We start from the raw sequence: 20,932 nt of genomic DNA, 5'->3' as shown, positions 1-20,932 counted from the left end.
GCACAGAGGTACTGAAACGGAAGGGGGATACATTTGCTAATTTGGGTGGGGCAATCTGCAGGCCCCTGGAAGGCACCACAGGTGATAGTGCTCTGAGGCTGCCAGCCTCACTGGCAAGGAGCACAAATTTTGGTTTATTGCTGGCTTGTGTTAGACATTCAGGAGAACAGTAAGTAGGGCATATGCAAAAGTCTGGGGTGATTTAGAGGTCATAGAATGAAAGGGGATTAACTTGCTAGAAAGCAATTAAGTAATCTCCCAATTGCAAGGAGCACTGTGGTGCTAATAATGAACTTCCTTGAGCAGAATGGGAATACTTTATGTTACATAAGCTCTTTAGGGAAGGAGGTGCACTGTGTCACTGTATTACACAATGCTTTTGATGGTCCCTTCTGCAATGAGTTGCATCTTAATTTTTAAGACTGGAGGAGTGAAAGTGGCATTACTGCTGCCCTGAAGATCTCAAGGCTACCTCACCCTCTGTCTTGTCCAAAGCAGACCAGCTCTACATGCCTCGTATGCTTGCTTCTCCCGCTGTTGGCTAGTTCTGCTGAGCAAGTGATTCATTTGCTAGGGTTGTTTATCAGCTAGTAATGAAGAAATATGAAACCTTGGAATTCTTGAGAGTAGAGGAGGAGAAGGATAGATCACTTTTAATTGCTCTGTGACCTTCATCAGTGAAGGTGCCAAGTTGTGTTTGGCCTGGAGGGTTGGCCCTGCTCCAGACCGGCTGGCCTCAGGGCTCTCTTGCCCTCCCTTGCAAATGAAGCAGGTTCTCCTTCTCTGCCTGGGCTGCTGGACCATCTCAGGATCATCCCTGGCCTTCTCACTGTCTTACTTGGCAAGTCCCTTAATATTTTTCATGCTTTTTAAAAATCCATTGAGAGAAAGGTAGACTGGGAAAAATCTCTCAGGTGGTGACAGTGCTGTTGTGTTAGTTGAGCACCTTGCCGACTGCAAGGGTTTCATTCCACAGATACACTGAAGTCCTTGATGTCCAAGTCCTGCAGGGAATGTGAGGATTTGGTGTGCCTGTGGGGAACCGAGGAAGCTTTGCATGGCTTTAAGGTGGCATATATACTTTGGTGGTTTGTAATGTTTGGCACTTGGTGAATTGAACTTTCTAACTTGTTTCTGCTCCTTGATGTGAGATAATACTGTGATGGGTAGAGGTTATGCAGGTTGCTCTGTAGTGACTGGTGTATCGTGTGATTTGTATATTCAGTCAAGACTGAGAGAGCCACAGATCTCATGGTGTTTAGTTGGATGAACATGTATTTGTATGTGTTTTCAGCCAGCTGTGCAAAAGACATTGGGAAAGGTTTTTCATTAGTCTGTTGTTGCAGGGCGAGGGGTGCCGATCACATTCTCATTACATAGTCCCTGTGTTTGGGGTCTTGAGTTTCCTGTATTGGGGCTCAGACACAGTTGGGTGTGTATGCTTTAAGCCAGTGTTCCGGAGGGGGTTCCTGCAACTAGGAAGTCATTACTTCAGTTAAGTTCTTCCCTGAGCAAAACATTACACAGCTGAAGGTCTTTACTTTCAGTAGCTTCAGTGTCTGGCTTTCTCAAGTCCATTTAGCATTGCCACACTCCTGGGTCACCAGTCTGCTTATCTTTTCATTTGGGAAAGAAGATAAGAAATACCTAGCCTTTGCTCTCACTTCTACACAGGATGACATATTTCATAGGTGTGAGTTAATTTTGTCATGAAAGCCTAAGAATAGCCTAATAAATAGCACATTAGTATGAGTTGTGTAGAGTGCTTTTGTGTACATTAACTTAAACCTTTAGGGTCATAACCCTAAAGGTTTTGGCTGAAGACAGTATCTGTGTAATGCAGGCGGTAAACGAGTTTTCCTGACTGGCAAGCTATTGACTACCAGAGCTGAAGCCATGTTCTAGAGTTTTTGTTTCCATAGAGTCACTTTCAGTGATCAGCGTCTGTTTTTGGGTATGTACATAGTAAAAGGAAACCCAATTTAAAAAGAAAAAAAACAAAACCCAACTTGAGGATGGGCATTATTGGACCGGTATCTCCTTCTTTGGGGTTCTCTTTGCAGTCTTTGGCATAGTTGGGCCCTGATTTTAGATGACTGTCACTTCTCTTGGGAGTCATAAAGGCTGATGGGAGTGTCAGGAGATTGCATGGATTGTGCTACAGTTGTCTTGTGGTCCTTAAGGGAAACTTCCCTGTTTATGTATATGAATGAATGTATAATTAGGCATGTGGTCTATTTGGAGTCCTGGATTAGTGAACTGAGGGAGTTGTTGGAATTGGTGCCTTCTGGAGCTTCTCCTCTGTCTCTGGAAATCAGTAGGTAACTATCTCTTTTTAATCTACCCTAGTCCACCAGTTCCTTCTGAAGGTTTTTATTTTATTTTATTTTTTTAAATTTGATATAGTAGTAGGGGCTGACTAGTTTTCATTCTGTTTGTGTATCCTAAGGTTGAGTCCCAAGAAATGTGAACCGCCATGTTCATTGGGTCAAATACCAGAATTTGACTCTCCAGCTAAATGATTGTACAAGGGAATCCCTTTAGGGTCTTTCCAAAATAGAGTTGAGCCATGTTTGGCTTGTTAAGATTAAGAACTGATTGAGGGAGGGAAGATAATGGGAAGGAGGGCTTGTCCGGGTACATAATTTATGGAAAGGAATCTGACTTCATAGAAACCAAAGCCCAAATTAGACAAAGCAAACTTTTGGATTAAAAAATGATTTCTGTTGTGGTTGTAGCATACCACAGTTTGATTTTTGTCCAGATGAAAACATTTGGTTTGCACTTCAGTAAATATTGTGGAGGCATTGCCAGCTAATTCTCAAAAGTAATGAAATACGGCTTTGGCAAAACGTAGATGAATTCTGTACTCCTGATTTTTCTTATCTGATCCAAGTTCAGATTTTTTCCTGTATTTGCTAATGCACTTGAATAATCAGAAGAGAAAATATGCCTGTAATTTTAATAGGAAACTGTATTCATAATCACTGAGTTTGACTCCTGTCCCAATAAGCCCCTCCACCTATAACCTTCACTGATTACTTATTGAAAACCACAGAGTTTGTGAAGGAGAGATATGTTGTAAGCCCATATGGTGAGTCAGCCTCTCCCTCACTGATGGCACAAAGAGGCCTGTGTTTTAATGGGGCTTTTGCCTTACCATGGACAGTCTGCTCTGACATTGGAAGAGCCTGACTCACAAGTAGGGGTCACGGAGCCCTTTCTAAGACCACCTTGTTTTCACCATCCTTGCTGGTGATGTGGAGCTGCCCACAGTCCTGCTGTGGAAAGGAATTGGTCTCTTTCTGGAGTTACTTTCTGGTAGTGAGTCGCCTGTCTTTTCCTGTCATTGTCATCCTTGCAGCTTTCTTCTCATTTTTTTGAATGCTGAACCCACAGTGAGCTTTTCGAAACGTACTTCCATCTGACATTTTGAAGAGTGAAGTTTCTTTAGCAAATTTCTAGATATGAAGCTGGCCCTTATGTGCTGGATTTATGTTGCAAATTATTACACTATGAAATTTTCAAAACACCTCCTTTGCTCTTCAAATTCTAAATATTAATTTTGTATTGATTCAGCATCAATAGAAGTCTGGGATATATCCGGGCACCTGTTTTTATAATGAGGAATGAGGGAGGATCTTCCCTATGGTAGTAAAAAATAGCCCAGATTGCTCTGTTCTTTGACGGTTTTAAAATATCTTCGGTTTCTAAAAACATCCCTCCTCTTCAGCACTTATTGATAACTAAATAACGAAACTTGTATCTAGGTGAGGAGGAAATAAGTACTTTCTATAAGTGGTTTTGAGGATCTTCCCCCCTCCAATATTTGAGGTATTATCTAGGTGTTTTCTTGTTAATATTCTATATTGATCACCATTTCTTTCTCCTTGGTCATTTTCTTGTGGATTTTATCCTGACAAGAAAGCAAAAACCGCTTTCCCTTCAGTTTTGCCAGTGTAGTGGTTTCAGCCTCTCTGTTGGTTTGCACAGAGTGAGCCAGCTAGATCCTTAGGGAGGTTTTCAGCAGCCACGCCGTAACACTGTTTGATGTTCAAGAACTTAGTCTTTTCTACCTGTATCAGTTTGACTGGAAAGGTTAATGATGTGTACAGATAGGAGGGCCCAGCCAAATTCTGGAGGTCTGTGCCTTCCAAGGGAATTTCTAATCTGCTAAACATTCATCAGTACCCTTCCTACTGAATGACTCGTGAATGGTTTGGCAGTGGCTTCTTGCAAGAAGATGCCTGCCTAGAAGGACAGTGAGACCACATTCAGCTCACTGGGGTCAGTGTTGTCCTTGACAGGAACCTGTCATGGGGGAGAATTGCCACAAGACTAATAATGGATCTAAGGGCGCATTCTCCCCTCTGGTGGTGGTGAACTGGTCTCCTCAGCTGGAGTTCATTGAGCTTCCATTTTTTTCCTCATTTCTCTTCTCTGAGAAAGTTACTTGTCATCTGGTTGGGGAACCCATTATTATGTATGCTTTTCTGTTTGCTGGTCTGGACCTTTAGGTTCAGACCAACATACTAGCCATCTAAATAAATTACAATCACTTTTTAAGTTAAAGACAATCTGTTTTTATCCCTTCGTGTATCCATACTTAGAAGAAATCATGTCCTTTGGCGTCTCTGGATTGTTGTGTTGTTACCATCTTTTGGGTTGAGAGCAAGTTTCCCAAAAGTTCTCTGTTCCTTGTTGGTCTTCTGTTTTCTGTCTCTATTGCTTTTAGTCTGTGGCTGTCTGAGGGGCTGTTAAAACAGATCCATTGGGCTGGGAAATACAGGTCATGGGTAGAGAGCTTGCCTGGCATGTGTAAGTCCTTGGGTTCCAAAAACCAAAGAAGGAACCCCCAAACCCATTCCTAAGATAGTTCTTGTTGTTGATACGTGATTTTGGTTGAAGTTGCCTTATCCTTTGCTAAGGTATGGATATAGTTCTCCCAAAGATCTATAGGAGCAGATGTTTGGTGTCCCACTTCTGTCTGGTTCTGGCTGCGCTTAGGATTCTCACTATGATGTAACATCCACCAGGGACCCCTTGCCAGAGCCTGTGCCTGCACATGCTATTTGAACTCTGAACCAGCAAAACTGTCATCTGAATCTGTTTTTATAAGTAGCCTGTGCCAAGCATTCCATTACAGTAACAGAAGCTGACTAGTCAGTCCATGCTGCCTTTAGGGTATTCACAAAACCTGGAGGCTGAAATGAGCATCGATGTGTTTTCTCCTCAGTTCTTTGGAACACAAACTTGATGTTCACCTCCTTCTCTCACCATCTTGAGTGTAAGGACTGTGAATGGCTCCATGCTGTTTCTATAGGGGTTGAGGTTTACAGAATCCTCAACAGATTCTTTAAGTACGAGTTAATTCTTTGCTTCATTTTCATATCCTCCATGTGGATTTTTCTCTGGTTCTCTTCAAATCAGAACATTTTTATCAGATTTTATTGCCCTACTTTCGCATTCTTGGATGGCCTCTGTTGCAGGACATATTGCCTTATCTGCTGAGGGGCTGAGGAAGGCTGGCGGGGTGTTGGTTCCCTTCCTGAAGTGCAGTCCCAACTCTTCAACCCCCTCCTCCCTTTCCTGGTGCTGCTGGCCTCTAGCAAATGACAGAGCTGGCTACAGAAGGTGTTGCAGAATCTACCCACAACTCCTGACTGATTTTAATGCTCATCTGTCTTTCTACTTTACGTCCACCTCTCCATGCAATCAAGATACAGTATAGAAAGGCTGTATTTAAGAGAATTTAAGCATGGATATTTTGATCTGAAGGGAATTCTGAATAGATTGTGTAACCCATTCCTTCATTTGATGAAAGAAGGAACTTCATTACAAGTGCCCATAACTTCCAAGTATGGAAGTTGCCCCCTGTGAGTCTTCTTTTCAGCATGTAACGTGTTATGTCTTAGAAGCACATATAGAGCATGTGTTGGAATGAGTTGGCCGTGTGGTAAACTAATTTGGCTGTATGGGGGACCCTTCGTAGACTGGGGGATGTGCTTTCCTGGCTGAACACTTCCTCTAAGGAAGGTAGGAAGGGTTGTGACTCTTCTTTTCCTAGTTGGTCTTGCATTAATTATCAAACCATTAGAACAAAAATATTTATTTCTTCATTTTTTCTTTTTTTCTGGTACCAAGACTTAAACTCATGACTTTGTGCTTGCCAGGCAGACCTGTGACGCTGAGCTAAATCCCCAGTCCCCAAAAATATTTATTTTATTAAGTGGAAATGTGGCTAATTTCTTCTGTCACCTTTTTTGGGGAAAATTCCTATCTCCTCAGTTTTACACATACATATTCTTATTTGATTAAATGATTTTCCCCAAAGTCAGCCTCAGGTTTAAGATCCTCATTTTAAATGGAAATGATCAAATGTGAGAAATAAACAAAAAGAAAACAAGGGAGTGGCTTTTTTTTTTTTGGTCAGACCAAATGGAATTGTGGTATCCACAAAAGATCTTTTGCAGCCTGCATCCTGTTGGAATTTTATTTCTACCCAGTGCTTTGACCCTCATAACTTCTGGGACTTTGAATGTTGGATGTTCATAGGGATGGTTGCTGCAGGAAGAAAGGGCAGAAGGTATCTGTTTGATTACTCTTTGCATTTGGGGTAAGTGGGTTTGGGTTTCCACTTTAGACCCCTCTAACTTGCTCCTCCTTCATCTTCATCTGTGTATTCCCAAATTTCACAGGTGTGGTTTTTTTAACCATTTAAAAAAATGTGAGGTCTCCATTTGAGGAGAGCACATGGATTATTTTACTTACACTGATCTTACTGGAGTGACAGTCTATGCATTGGAAGTTGGACAGGAGAAGAAATTTTTGAGTTGTTCTGGTATGTGATGGTAGCTGTTGCAGAAATAATGAGAAAGAAGATTCAAGGAGAGTGTTTTTGAATTTTAGCTGCCTCTGGTCTCAAATGGTGTGCTAGTGACTTGACTCTGTATCTTCTGAGTTGTCCTTGCTTAAAAGGAAGAATTATATAACATTGACCTTCTTCTGGGGCTCTGGTTTAACCTAAGTAGAGAAACAACATTGGAGGATGGGGTGTATGAGAAACAGGTTTATATAAGGGGAACCACCTCCTCTCCCCGCATTGGACCCTAAAGGCAGAAGAAACAGTGAAAGCAAAGCTTTTATACAGTCTTACAAGTCTGGGTGTCTGATCTGACAGTGGCACACAAATTCAGAAGCTGTGTTTTTATCTTTAAAAATAGGCTGGGTGTGTCGGCACATACACCTATAATCCCGGCACTTGGGAGACTGGGGCAGAAGGATTGCCACAAGTTCGAGGCCAGCCTGAGCTACGTAGTGAGTTTGAGGCCAGCCTGAACTGTATAGTTGAAACTTTGTCTCAAAAAGACCAGGGGGTGGGGAGGGGGAGAGGCCTGGGACCATGCTACAGCTCCCACTAGGGGTTCCCAGTCTGTCCTGGCTGGCATCTGTTACACTCCCCTGCTCTGCCTTTTTACCCCTTCCTTTGTTGTATATATTTTTTGTAGTTGTTTGTGACTCTTGGGGTTTTTAGGACCATAATTCATGAAAATTTGTTTGTCTAGCGATTATCTCTTACCCCAGGACCTTATCTCTAGTGTGAATCATTTTGCAGCCTATGTGCCTGCTATTTAACCTAGTTAATTTTGTGAGTAAGGGCTTGTTGGAGTGCTTAATGAAATATGGACAAACTTCTTAAAAAATTATTTCTTACAGGTTAATTGACATACAAAAGGAATAAGGAATGTGTGTTCTTCTTTGAGGAGGCTGTTGTGTCTTTTTAAATCTGGCATTTTTAGTTAGTGTTGTATAGGAATTTATCTTAATAATTTTACATTCTGACCCAGCATAGTGGCACGTGCGTGTAATTCCAGTGCTTGGGAGGCTGAGGCAGGAGGATCCATGCAAGTTTAAGGCCAACCTGTGCTACATAGTGAATTCAAAGCTAGTCCCTATGTGAATTCACTAGTCCCTAGTGAATTCACAGTTAGTCCCTATCTCAAAAAAACAATAATTGTACATTCTGTTCTCTAATTGTCACAGCATAACTTTTAAGTGTATCAGGATATTTGGGATTCCATGTAGGTCATTCACCTGTTTGGAATATAATACAGTGACCTCACAGAAAATTAGGGCTAGCTGGGGATGTAGCTCAGTGGCACATTTCTTGCCTGGCAAGCTCAAGGTCCTGTGTTCGATTTGTAGTATTTAAAAAAAAAAAAAAAGACGACATTAGGGGCTGTATTCTAGCTCACTGGTAGAGTATTTGCCTAGCATGTGCAAGGACCTGGATTGAATCCTAGCTCTGGGGAGTGGGGTGTGCAGGGAAGAGTTAAATTTTGCTTTTGCTACTTTCCACTCTCTTTATTATTAAAGTCTGGTAAGTTAAATGCATAATATAGACTAGTATCTTTCTCACCAATTTAGGTAGGTGTTTTTCTTCTCAATTCGGTCCTTGGTGGAGTTCTGTTTTTCCTTGGGGAAATTATTCAGATAAGGACTTAAACATTTAGATTTGTTACATTTGGTGAACACCATTGTCATCCCACTGGGGGATTTTGCTTGAGATCTGTTAAAAGGACCAGATGGAGTTGTACTTTGTGGGGGATATTTGAGAAATAAAATTACGAGCGGCAGTAGACAAGAATAGCTTTGTTTGCTGTGCCTGCTGTGAGTTAGGTTGTGTACATGTCTCCGTTGGATTGTGCCTCCTAGAAGGGGCAAATGAATGTCACAGCTGGTATTGATGGGCTGTCTTTCTTTACCCACCAGGTTCTCCTGCGCTGCCCAACAACATGGTGTACTTTGGAAGCTCTCAGGACGAGGAAGATGTTGAGGAAGAAGATGATGAGACAGAAGATGTCAAAACAGCTACCAACAATGCTTCTTCTTCGTGCCAGTCAACCCCCAGGAAAGGAAAGACCCACAAGCATGTGCACAATGGGCACGGTAGGTCCACAAGTGTCCTTGGGTAGCAAAAATGAAACCTGAGCTTTGGGTGAAAGAGCTAGAAGAGGTCATCCCTGGAGAAGGGAGAATGGAGGGATCAAAGGGTGTAGCTGGGTAATAACAAACCTAGTTGTGAATTCCTCCCTAAGTGACAGATTTATTCGTTATCGACAAAGAGAGAATTAGTACAGCACAGAAGAATCCAGGGTGTTCTAGATGAAGAGATTCAGGTGAGAGCAGATGTCATTATGTTGTAGAAGCTCAGATAAATTCTATAAGAGATGGAGATAACAGGGATCAGAAGAGGGAATGGTCAGGTCTGAACAGGGATGGTCAAGATTTTGTAAGAACTTTGGTGTCAGTTTTTATTATTGTGGCTTCAGCAGGTAGAAACAATGTAGAAAAAAACTCATTCCCCCTGTGAAATTAAGAGAATGTATACATACTGTACAGCAAAATGATTTTTTCCCTTAAATATTAGGGGGTATAGGGAGAGGAGGTGAAAAAAAGCAGAAGTAAGAGGCTGGGTATTAGAGAAAAGCAGCTCACACTATTTAAGTAAGTTGGCTGTGGAAAGTACCAAGTAGCTTTTCAATATGCAAGTGACTTATTAGAGTTGTGCTCTGAAGTGACTTACGGTGCCCTTCATAATGAAGATTTCATGAAGGGAAACGAGGAGGAAGCACTTTGGAAATTTGTAATTGTTGATAATTATCTGGCCAAAGGTAATAGTGGACTAATAGCTGCTGTGTCAACATACACAGGAGGGTAGAAATGGAACCATGCATCCTTTAAGGATGTTCTGAGAAAGACAGATTATGTGGCATTGTTTTGCCAAAGTATACCCACACAAAGCCAGATGGTATAGCCAGTAGTTTAACAGGACTTCTAAATACCATCAAGAGAGGTGGACACGGGATGTATGATGGTCCTGCTCCTTTAACACATCATTATTTTACAATATGCTTCTTACATGGGTGACATACACTACAATCATTTATTTTCAGTATCAAGTCGCAGGTACTGTACATATAACTGTATGAGCTATACAGTTACATGACTGGGATACAGTGGGGTTAGTATCAACAGCAGCATTATCACAAACGTGCCAGTTGAACAAAATGCCATGGTGGCTGCAGTGGCAGTGGGTGGTAGGAGCTTTTCAGCTTCATTAAGATCTTAGGGGACCAAGTCATACATGCACTTCAAGGTTGACCAGAGTACCATGAAATGGTCTAAAAGGGCCGGGGTAGATACAGTGGATATTGCAGAGGTGGCTGTGAGAGACCCAGGTAAGTGATTAGAATAGCGTGCTACAGGGGAAAGGGAACAAGAACAGGAGGGGGAAGCACCATGGTTGGAGATTTACGGTGGTTTTTCTCTTGAGCCCCTTTCAGCTGCCCCAGTAGACACATTTTGTTAGGGCTTGTGTAGGAGGCAGTGTGCTGGTGCTTGTGCTGGTGAGAGGTTACAAGTGGCAAAAGAAGTTTCTTCCTCTTTACCTTAACAGCTAAGCACTGAGCTCCCACTTGCCTTTGTGGACTCCATAGCAAGCAGATGCTTAGGGCAAGCGGGGCTTGCACAACAATGCACATCTGTGCCTGGCACCCTTTATTGTTGGGTTTTTCTGCTGTGTCCACTGAATGATGTTCACCTGTCCCCTCTCCTGTTCGTGGCTGTGTTTAGATTGTATCAAGACATGATAGAGGACACAAGCAAGCCATGGTTTAATTGGGGAAGTAGGACTAATGCACAGTGGTAACTAAATTTAAGCCTTTTTGGGGTAAAGCTTGTTACTTGCAACTGTGGTCATTAGGAGGGTCTCAGTGGTGGAAGAAGAGCTGCCTGTGCGGGACACAGGTCCAGCTGTGTAGATGAGTGTTCCAGGGTGGTGGCAGGAGGTGGCGTATATTGTCTTGTGGGATGGAGGTGGATTGTTCTTCCAGTGTGTCTAGGAGTTGTGGGGGAGCAGGGTGCTGTGGTGGCCTGGAAGGCCTGGACGGAGTTGGTAAGATAGGCCCTGCTGAGCAGGTGGAAGAATTCCAATACAGAGAATAGGGAACCATTAATGGTTTCAGATATGGAAGTAAGATGAGATAGGTTAAGGTCAGAATGCTTCCTCTGGAAGCAGAATTAGTTTGCCATAATGGAAAAAATAATCAGGGTTAAAGGACTGAGGATTCCATCCAGGAAGAGCAGATAAGAGTGTAGACTCGGGAGCCAGGCATGGTGGCCCATGATTGTAATCCCAGCACTGAAGAGGCAGAGGCAGGAGGATCACTGTGAGTTTAAGACGAGCTTGGGCTACATAATGAGATCTCGTCTCAAAAAGAAAGAATCTGGATTGGGCAGATGCAGTGGTCCAGCTCTTTTCCAAGGTCCAGAGAGGTAGGGGTGAAGGTAAAAGGGTAGGAATTAAGTGGGTGTAGGGATAGTTATGAACTTTAAAGTCTGGTGAGTTTGTGGTGATGGTGAAAGACAACAGAACTACAGAGAATAAATACATGAGCTGTGGGTTGAAGGTGTCAGCACAGGTGAGTTTTTTGAGATAACAGTATAGAAGGAAGCTGTAGCTAAAGAAGCTGAGGACTTGTTTTCCTGTCTTGAGAAAGGAATGTAAATTTTTGCTTTTCTTTTTTGTTTAATTGGAGAGACTAAAGAGTAAATAAGTATGAATACAGTGAAATTGCACTCATCTGTTCTGTGCATTGCCAGACGGTGATGATAAATTTCCTCGGTGTAATATCTGACTGGTTTGTTCACTGTCTTGCTCGTCCCCTCTTACTGTGGCTAGACAGTGAATTCGCCCACCCTGTTGATGAGTTCAATTAATCCTTCTTGTACTTGGGCACTTGTGATTGGGTCGCTCCAACTCCTTCTACCTTGTTTGAGCTTGCTGAGGAGACACAGGGTTCATTCAGTGGTTTCTGTGTGGATTCCACTTTGTCTGCCAGCCACCATCGGCTTCCATGTACACAGGTCTTCAGTATCATGTGCTTTTCCAGGTGCTTGTGTGACAGGGCAGGGAGTCTATAAACAGCATGAGACGGGAGTAATGGAGTTGGCGGCACTCGCACTGAGGGAGGATGGTACAGTTCTGCATTGACCACTGTCATTAGGAGTCAAGGAAGGTTCCTGCATCTGTTGGTACATCTATCTCTATTTGCCTGCACACGCACATCACCTTGGGATTTTGGAGACTTGTGGGTTTTGCTACTTTAAACATTGGATATTTGAGTGAAAACAATACTGTGGTGATTGAAATGGGCTTGATGGGAATAATTCCAGAAACACTGTTAAGTTTTTCTTTTTTGTGTACTAATAAATTTTAATATCACCTGGGTGTGTTTGGCTCCACTGTGGTAGGACAAGTAGGAAGTCGGTGTGGGGTACCTTAGGTGAGAACTCACCAGCTCTCTTCTGCTTCCTCCTTTGAGCTTCTGCTCTTATGCTCCCTCTCTCCCGCTTCTCCCCAATTCTTCTCCTTTACGGTAGAAATCACAGCCTCGAGGAACAAAAGGAAACAGACCTATCGCAAGTAGTTGGGTTTAATCAAGGGACCAACTGCACTTGTACCTGCAAACCTTCTATGCTTATGTTATCGAGACGTAGAAACCAAAAGTCAAGGGTCCTTTGCAATCCCTTATGTGTTCATATAGTAACTAGAATTATTTGTTCATTCTATTAGCCATGTTATCTCCAGGTTTATTGCTAACAGGCCCCTTTATGTAGCTGTCTGCTTTTGAACAAATGGCTTAGTATTTCTCCTCATTTGCAAGGGAGGACCTATGTGAAATATCTCTGTAGACTGCCCAATGTAAACACGCTCACAGTTGCTGAGTAGCTTCTCTGTGTCTTAGCAAGGGTCTATCGGACACCTGCTCCTTTGTGTGTGGTGTGATTTGAAGGCTCTTCTCCATTATCTTTTGAGTCCATGTCCTGTACAGCAGTCAGTGTGAGGTGATCAGGCAGGCAGTTTTCCTGCTTTATAAAATGGCGGCTCTGTCTCTGTAGTCTTACATCTGTTGTCAGCAATGACCACAATTGCAAACCAGACTCAAGGTTTTGAAGTAGCTTTTCCAGTGCTTTGGTCCATGTACCATTCTGTTATAAGGATGAACACTGGGACAGTCTCACTTTCTTGATGCTAGAGTCACTACTGCCCTTGCTTTAGTAGACAGTAACACAAAGTCAGTTCCCTAGGCTACTGCCCAGGACATAACAGTTCTCCTTAGGTCTCTAGCTGTTCTCTTGCTCCGTGGCTTTAATGTCCTTGGAATCTAAGTGGTGACAGTCTACAGAGTGACAGTTTCCTCCTGAGGCCAGTGGGTGGAAGGAATTGAATACAGCCTAGAAATATGTGGGCCTCTTGGAACATGCCTCCGATTTCAGATGACTCAGCGGTGATGGTGGGTCTGTGGACACTGAGAAGCTGGCTTTGTAGAAGACATATTTACATCAGTCTCAGATTTAGTCAGTACTATGTATGCAGTGCTACCTTGTATTTTGCATTTACTTCTATATAAAGAAAGTAGGTGATACGTATTCAATTGATCTCAGGAGTTTATTAAAACAAGTACTTGAAAGTCACCAGGCAGGAGGTACTAGTTGAATGTAAGGATACTGTATATCCCTGAAGAGAGTATTTTTCAGTAGTAGCAAGGAATTACTAATACTATTAGAAGCTTATCATGCAACACTTGTAAAACTGTAGTGAGTGGTCTTTGAAAATTAAACATTCAGCTGTAAAAGGTTTTCATGTCCACCATTGCTCTCTCCCCAACCATTTAAATTAAGCTGTAATTCCATGTTTCCCAGCATATGTGTCTGCTGTCTTTTTTGTTTTGTAGTTTCTGGAAATGCCTTTATCATCATGTAGTTGTAAGGAGCTTATTTTCATTCCTTCACACCACCCCCGACACCCCCGTTAAGATAAGTGTCATGTAGTCTAGGCCCTCTGTGAGCCAGGCTACTGTCGACTTTAAGATCCTCCTACCTCTGCCTCACAAGTACTGGGATTACAGGCCTATGCCACTGTGCCTGGCTTCTGTGTCCCTTTTTAGGTCCTTATTAGCCTAGTGTACCTGGGCAAGGCATTTAGTTTTCCTGATTCTTATACTCTGTGAGTCCAGGAGGGTGGGACGGACGAACATTCGTTTGTTTGCTGGTTTATAACCCACATGAAGAGAAACAAATAAGGAGGCTGTCTCGTGTATGGCAGTAGTGCAGTATCTTTCAGTTGCCTCAGGCTGGGTGACACCTATTGCCATGTGTTGAGGGGAAGTGCCTTTTCCAAGATTGCCTATTAATTGCCTACAGGTTGCTGACTAAAATTCTGTCCCTGTCATCCATTCTTCTCCTGAGACAGTAGTACATTTTTTAGGTGAAAGCATTTTTATCCCACTTTTTTTCATTCCTTCACATTTTTATCTATACTTTTTTCTTATTTTTTAACTCATAGCAAAATTGGTATACTATTTCCCATTTCAATCAAATTTGTATTGCAGCACTAAACTCTAAGTTGTTTACATAAGAATGCTCTGATATTGGTGACAGTTCCTGTGGTAGATAAAAGTTCTTTTTCTGTAAGCTTAATCAAGGTCCATTTCTTTGGAAATTTGAGCTGAATTCCCTAGAATTCACTGTAATGGGATTTCATTATGACTGCCATTGAATATAAAAGGGGATATTTAATGTGGTGTGTAACAAGATGAAAGTGGCATTCCTGTAGTCAGTGGCTTCACTTACAATAGAAGGTTCTTTGTGGGAGTACACAAGGTACCTAGTTCACTGGAGTGAGGTTCAGCCAGAGGGTTTTTTACCAAAGAAACTAGGTAGATGGTTGATGTTAGCGCATTCCAAGAAATGTGAGGCCCCAGACTTGCCCAGGATTGGGCCTTTCCCTGGCACTTCTGTGCCTAAGGGCCTGTGTTGGTCAGTTTTGCATGACAGTTAACAAAACAAAACAAACCTTTCACAGTCAAGCTAAAAAGTTCCCAGTTGGCCCACAGCTTTGGCAGTTTCAGTCCTCAGCTGGGTGACCAAGTTGCCTTTGACCCTGTGGGGAGGCTGCCCCTTATGGCGGGAGCCAGAATTGAAAGCTGCCACTCACTTCCCGGCAACCAGGAAGCAAAAAGAGAGAATGAGGGCTGCAGTACCCCATTTAAGAGCACATCCCCAGATGACTGGAGGGTTTCCAGGGAGGCCCATCTTTTAAAGGTTCGACCACCACCTGTGGCACCTAGGTTGGGACCAAACCTTTAATACTTGGATTTTAGGGATTTTCCAGATCCAGACTACAGTAGGATCTGGGGTGTGGCAGGTGGTGGGGTTCTCAGGATTGTTCTCTGTGCCTGGAGTTGCGGAAGTGGTGTACTTTTTTAAGAGACCCGGGTCATACTAGAGTCTCAGGGCCTGGATGCCTCGTTGCTGCCTAAAGACAGTGTCACCCTCAGAGGGCCCCTGAGTCTCTGGTTAGCAGTTAGACTTGCCATTTCCAGAATGGGTCGAGGGCCTGAGCATGATAACCTGCAAAGTCAGCCTGGTGCTGTGTCCTGCATGGGATGTCCCCCCTCTTCCCACCTTCATCCATCTTTAACCTTAGGGTGCTCCTGGGGAATGAACAGAGACAAAACTTGTGCAACAGGTTCTCTGGCTGCATGGAAAGAAGTGATTGGCTATTGTTTGTGAATCAGGGAGCTCCTCCCCTCACCTGTGTCGTTTCCTAAGCTTTGAGCTGTAGAGATGGTGTAGTTCCGGGCCCTGGTTGTGAGGAAGGCACACGTTTTCACATAGGTTTTCTAACAAGAAGAGTCTGGGTAAAGTCAAACAGCTCCTCAGAATTGTTGTGGTCTCTTTCCCCAAAGAGAGGGGAGAGCAAGTGGTTTGTTTTTTGTTTGGTTTGGTTTTTAATGACTTCTCTATTGCTTTTCTTGTCATATTGGTCCTTTCCCCTTTTTTGTTTGCTGGAGATGTTGGTGCAGGTTAAGAACTGCAGCAAACTATGTCCTTCCCAGGAGAGCCTCCCTCACTGCCGTGTTGTTACATCGTGCACAGAAGAGAAAATGTGGGAAGTGAATTCTTTATGACTGGGGTAGGGCTGGCCAATTTTTTTCATTATTATTATTTTTTTGGAGACAAGTTCTCATAATGTAGTGCAGGCTGGCCTTGAACTTGATATTGTAGCCCAGCCTGGCCTTGAACTCACAGTGATCCTTCTGCCTCAACCTCCCGAGTGCTGGGATTACGGCGTGTGCCACCACGCCTGGCCGCAGTTCATAATCAGAGTGCATGTCCAGAAGAGTTTCATTTCTGCTGTTAATTTGATAAATCTAGAAACTAGACTGACGATGATGTCCTGTCTTATTTTGTTTCTCTTAAAACTGAGCAGGAGCATGCTTAGAGCATAGAACCCGGACACCTGGCTGCATAGAGGGAGGTGGTAAGAGAGAACACAGTTCCTTTGTGACTGCGCCTTACACTGTCTCATTAGGCCTACTTGTGACCAAACTGTTCTTGGAGCAGGAACCCTAGGCCCCAGTAGTCTATAAGAGCTAGGTGTCCCCAGACAGCTTAGTTTTGCGAACATTACCCAGACCCCAATGTTCTCATTTACCAGGCACTGAACATCATAGTGGAAATGGATTTGTCTGTTAAAATACATAATGTGAAATGACTTGGACAGCATCGCCCAAGCTTTTAACCTTGGGTTAAAACTCAAGGGTTACAATAACAATGCCTCCAGCAACTTCCATTTTGATAGCTCATCAAGTTTGCAAAATGATCGCGCATGTACAGAACCTTAAATGATCTTGACAGTAAAGCCCTTAGGTAATTACTATGTGGAAATAAAACAGCACAATCAAAACACCGCTTTGTGTGTATAATAGAAGTCAGTATTTGAAATGCCTTAGTTTTGGAAAAGTGTTCTTCATTGGTTATTTTTTCCAGTGGGGTCAGTGAAGTAGATGAAAGGAATTAATAAATGAGTTTGGAATGAATTTGACTTCAGCTTTTTCTTCAGTATTTTCCTTGTAGTGAGTCTGTTGTTACCCTTTGCAGAAGAGAATTTTGTGAACATTGATTGGTTAAAATCAGTCATGTGTTGTGTATCCTTCAAATGCTTTTTTCCCCCACTTAAGATTGGAAAGAATAGGAGAGATCATTGTTTCTTTTTGTGAACATCTTTTTCTGAAGAGAGATTTCTCAGAAGACTTTTTAAACATGTCATTGCACTCCCAGCTGGGATGATTTAATTGCTTTTGGATTCACACCGGGGGCATGTTGTGTAAGGGCCAAAAAGCAATCATTTGGATGAGTTTACTGCATTTGTGCTCTGTGGTTGTCTTCGAGGTGCTTTGAGGGCCCCCCTTTTTCTGGAGTGGTGTAGGGGGATGTGTCTCGCTGTTGCTGTGTTCCCTGACGGATGCTTTTATCTCCAGTTGAGGTTGCTGTGGGATGTCCTCATCACTTCTCAGCTTTATTTTTTCCAGTGAGGCTAGTGACTTTGGGGAACTTCAAATTCCAAAATAGAATTTGAAGAGCAGTAGTGCTTGTAATGTCTGGTTATAAAATACGTATTGCTAACCACACACCCGGCATGTTTGGGGTATGTTTGTTAGAGGTCCCTTGGTGTGAGGTTTAGGACCCGTTATAGAAACTGAGCTGCTTGTGACTGCAAGCATAGGCAGCCTTGTGTGGTTTACATTTCTTTGACAAGATCTGAGGAGTGCCTTTGTCTTTTAGGGTTTTGGTAAGAATACATTAGCGTTGGTCAGTGTGATTAACATGAGTGATTGAAAAGATTTGGATGCCTGGGACAGCCTTAGAATTGATGAGGGAATCCCAGTAAGTTCGTATGTCTCAGAAGCTGGACACATGATGGGGCTGTCGGAGAGTTGCTGTTACTGCTGGGTGCTGTGACATTTTTAGCTTTACTAGAACTGTTTCAGGAGCTGTTTCAAGATAGAAGATTCCCCAGTAATTGCCACCTGTCCATGTTAATTATCTGATCCTGATTTCTTCTCACTTTGTGAAAGTATTTGTTCTGCTCTGCTTAGCACCTTGGGATATACATAAATACTCAGAGTGGCTGGCAGGCCTTCCTGATGTAGTGTGAAGGCATTAGAGCCCCATCCCCTTACTTGTCTCTGTGACAGTGGTGAAGAGATGTGCAAGGTGATGCAAGAGAAGCTCTTGGCTCTGGTACCTCCTCCTAACCAGGTGCTCTGAGTCCACTTACTTAACCTCTTGAGGTCTTTCTTTCTCCTTTTATAAAATGCTCTCAACACCTGCAGACTCAGAAAGCCCTTAGGGTTATGGGAGGGTAAGGGTTGGAGAGTGACTCACTAATTGGTATGAGGCTTCTTTGTGGGGTAAGGAAGAGATTTAAACTTTGCATCATGATGATGGTTTCACCATGCTAACATTCACTGACCTCTGCACTTTAAACAGGCAAGTTGCATAATACGTGAATTACAGCTTATGAAGATGTAAAAAAAAAAAATCAGTTTAGAGTACATGAGGTGGTAAGCAATGTGTGGCACTTGTTGTGTTCTGTTTTGTATTTTGACATGGGTCTTGGTATGTAGTTCATGCTGACCTTGAATTCACTATGTAGGCTGGCTGACCTTGAACTCACAGAGATACTTCTTCCTCAGGCTCCCTTGTTCTGGGACTATAGGTGTGCACCATCGTACCCATCTATTTGGTGTGCTCTCAAGTGGAAAGCGACTCCTATCCTGTTATGTCATGGCCCCCAGCCTTTTAAAAGGAAATACCCCTGCATTTTTAACCAAATCACATGGAATGTATTTGATATTCAGGGTCTGTAGTGAAATTTTCTGTATGTAACTGGCTGTATATTAGTATTACTCACATTGTATATTGGTTTGTTGAGCATTTTGCTGAACTGCTTGGTATATGATAATTTTAGCTAACTGTAGCTGTTCTGTCTTAAGGGGAACTCTTCAGTCACTGGGCAAATTTTGCTGTTTCTAGAGCCAATAAAACGTGCACATGGAAGGTTTGAAAGCCATTTGTTTACTCAACTGAAGGTTGGATGGAGGCACCTCAGTCTAAAAGAATAGAAGCCAAACTACTTGCTTGAGCAGCCTTGGAAACATATTATTGGTGCAAAGATTTCTGTATTATACATGCTATTTCTGTGTTTCTTTTTTCTATTTTTCTCTGCTGGTATTTTTATTTTGAAAATTGCTAGTTTTCTTGTAATGTATATAATCCATTGTGTTAGGGAGGTGTAGGCAGGTTCAACATTTTCAGAGTGTCTTTCACTGTGTTGTGATTCCTGTCTCAAATCCACAGGTGGATTCTTACTATGCAGTTCAGATGTGGTGGACCCTTTAGAACTCATTATCTTTTGAATAGAGGGTTTTATGAAACCCTAATATCCAGAAACATTTTGTTAGTGTTGCTTCAAGAGTTAGTCCTTCTCCCTTCTGTGGTTAATATGCGGCTCTGTGCTTGGCTTTGTTTCCCCAAGGAGATGGAGCTTGTGAGAACCCATTTGCCCAGATGTTCTCCCAGGACCCCTCTGGTAGGGTGGCAGTTGTCATCAGAGCCAGTTTGCCAGGTGGGGACGCATCAAGTGCTGTGTTCCTTTCTGCGCCCCTTTGGGTGCCCAGAAGGCGAGGAACCCATTTTTCAATGACAAAAACCATTCCTCTTGATTTATGGTCTTTCTGTTGCCCTGACCTTTATAGTCTCATAAAGGTCTTATAGCCTTTTAAAGTTTTTAGCATCATAAGTTATCAGGAACATAGTTAAGTAATGTGGTTTTAAATGGCAGATTTATCCAAGTCTGTTATTTTATATCATTGCAATGTAGTGCATTCACATTTTTTTTAGATGTTGGGGGACAGTGGCAACCAAATTGTGATGGGGGGAATTCTGAGACTTAAGAGAATTTAAATCTTTTCTGTAGAAAAGAAAGAAAACACAATTGGCTTCAAGAATTCCATTGATAAATTTCTTTATTTAAGTTGAGAGAGAGGTTATGCTGGGTAAAATTTCCCTGGAGGGTTTGGCAAACAAACACAGCAAACCGGTAGAACTTAAAATGCTGGTTCCACTGCTCAGCGACAGCTGAGTGGGTTTTGGTCCTGTGACTGCTACTAGATGCTGGCCTCTGCCTGAGGAGCTGCTTGCCAGCGCAGAGGAGATACTGGAGCTTCTGTGCTGCGCCTACTCTGTGTCCTTGTGGCTCTCGGGTTTCTCTGTGGAGGCTGAGCTGAGTGAGCGAGCTGTTGTAGCCCAGGGCAAACCGGCTCACAGCACTCACACACACTGCAGTGAAATCCATTTGAACTGTTGGCACAGGTTGGCAGACATTCCGTTGTTTTTAGACAATAGTGACTCAGAGTTGAACTGGCTCCAGGGAGCAAGTGCAGCTTTTGTACAGTAACAAGGCTCTAATGCCAGCCAATTGATGGCGTCTGTGTCATGCCCAAGTCTGGATGCACTGAAATAACACGAAGCTTACATTTAAATATCTGGCTTGGTATCAGAATCTTGCTGAGGATCTCTTTTAGTTTCCGCAGCACATTTATTTCTTCTTTATTTACGGCGATTCTCCACCCCCGTTTCCATTTGTCCTAGGGATAGGGAAAACAACTTTTAATTTGGGATATCCCTTTGGGATAGGGAAAACATCTTTTAATTTAGGAGTTAGGTCTGTCCAGGTTTGAAGGTCTCTTTCTTGCCCTTTGTTTCCCTGCTACCAAGGAAACAGACTTTGGGGCCAGCTTTCTTCTGGGGAGTGGCCCTTGTCTCTCTTTCAAATTAGGGCTTCAGAACCTTGTCAACTCAGGTCAAACTCCCAGTAACCTCAGGATACGCGGTAACTTTTGTCAGACACCAAGGACTCCTTTTTGCCACTTACCTGTTTGTCCTTCTTTGTTAAGAATAATTAGCAAGACTGAGGCCTCTCTTGATTGGAGGAGGGGCTCTGAAACAGGCCAAAATG

At 42.8% G+C, this 20,932-nt stretch overlaps 1 protein-coding gene across 3 annotated transcripts in view; it reads left to right on the top strand.

Annotated features, from left to right (window-relative positions):
• Jarid2 (jumonji, AT rich interactive domain 2) overlaps nucleotides 1–20,932 on the top strand; it is a 129,045-nt gene that overhangs the window by 72,444 nt on the left and 35,669 nt on the right. For all 3 annotated transcript variants that reach the window (XM_013509963.1, XM_005414590.2, XM_005414591.2), the window contains one exon: nucleotides 8,773–8,949. In XM_013509963.1, coding sequence (XP_013365417.1) covers nucleotides 8,796–8,949 — 154 coding nt within the window. In that variant the 5' untranslated portion in view covers nucleotides 8,773–8,795. The remainder of the gene's footprint in view (nucleotides 1–8,772; nucleotides 8,950–20,932) is intronic.

The sequence above is a fragment of the Chinchilla lanigera genome, unplaced genomic scaffold (genome assembly GCF_000276665.1).
Source record: "Chinchilla lanigera isolate Chin_1 unplaced genomic scaffold, ChiLan1.0 scaffold00189, whole genome shotgun sequence".
NCBI classification, from domain to species: Eukaryota; Metazoa; Chordata; class Mammalia; order Rodentia; family Chinchillidae; genus Chinchilla; species Chinchilla lanigera.
The sequence above is the reverse complement of the archived record's forward strand: the minus strand, read 5'-3'. Positions and strand labels throughout refer to the sequence as shown.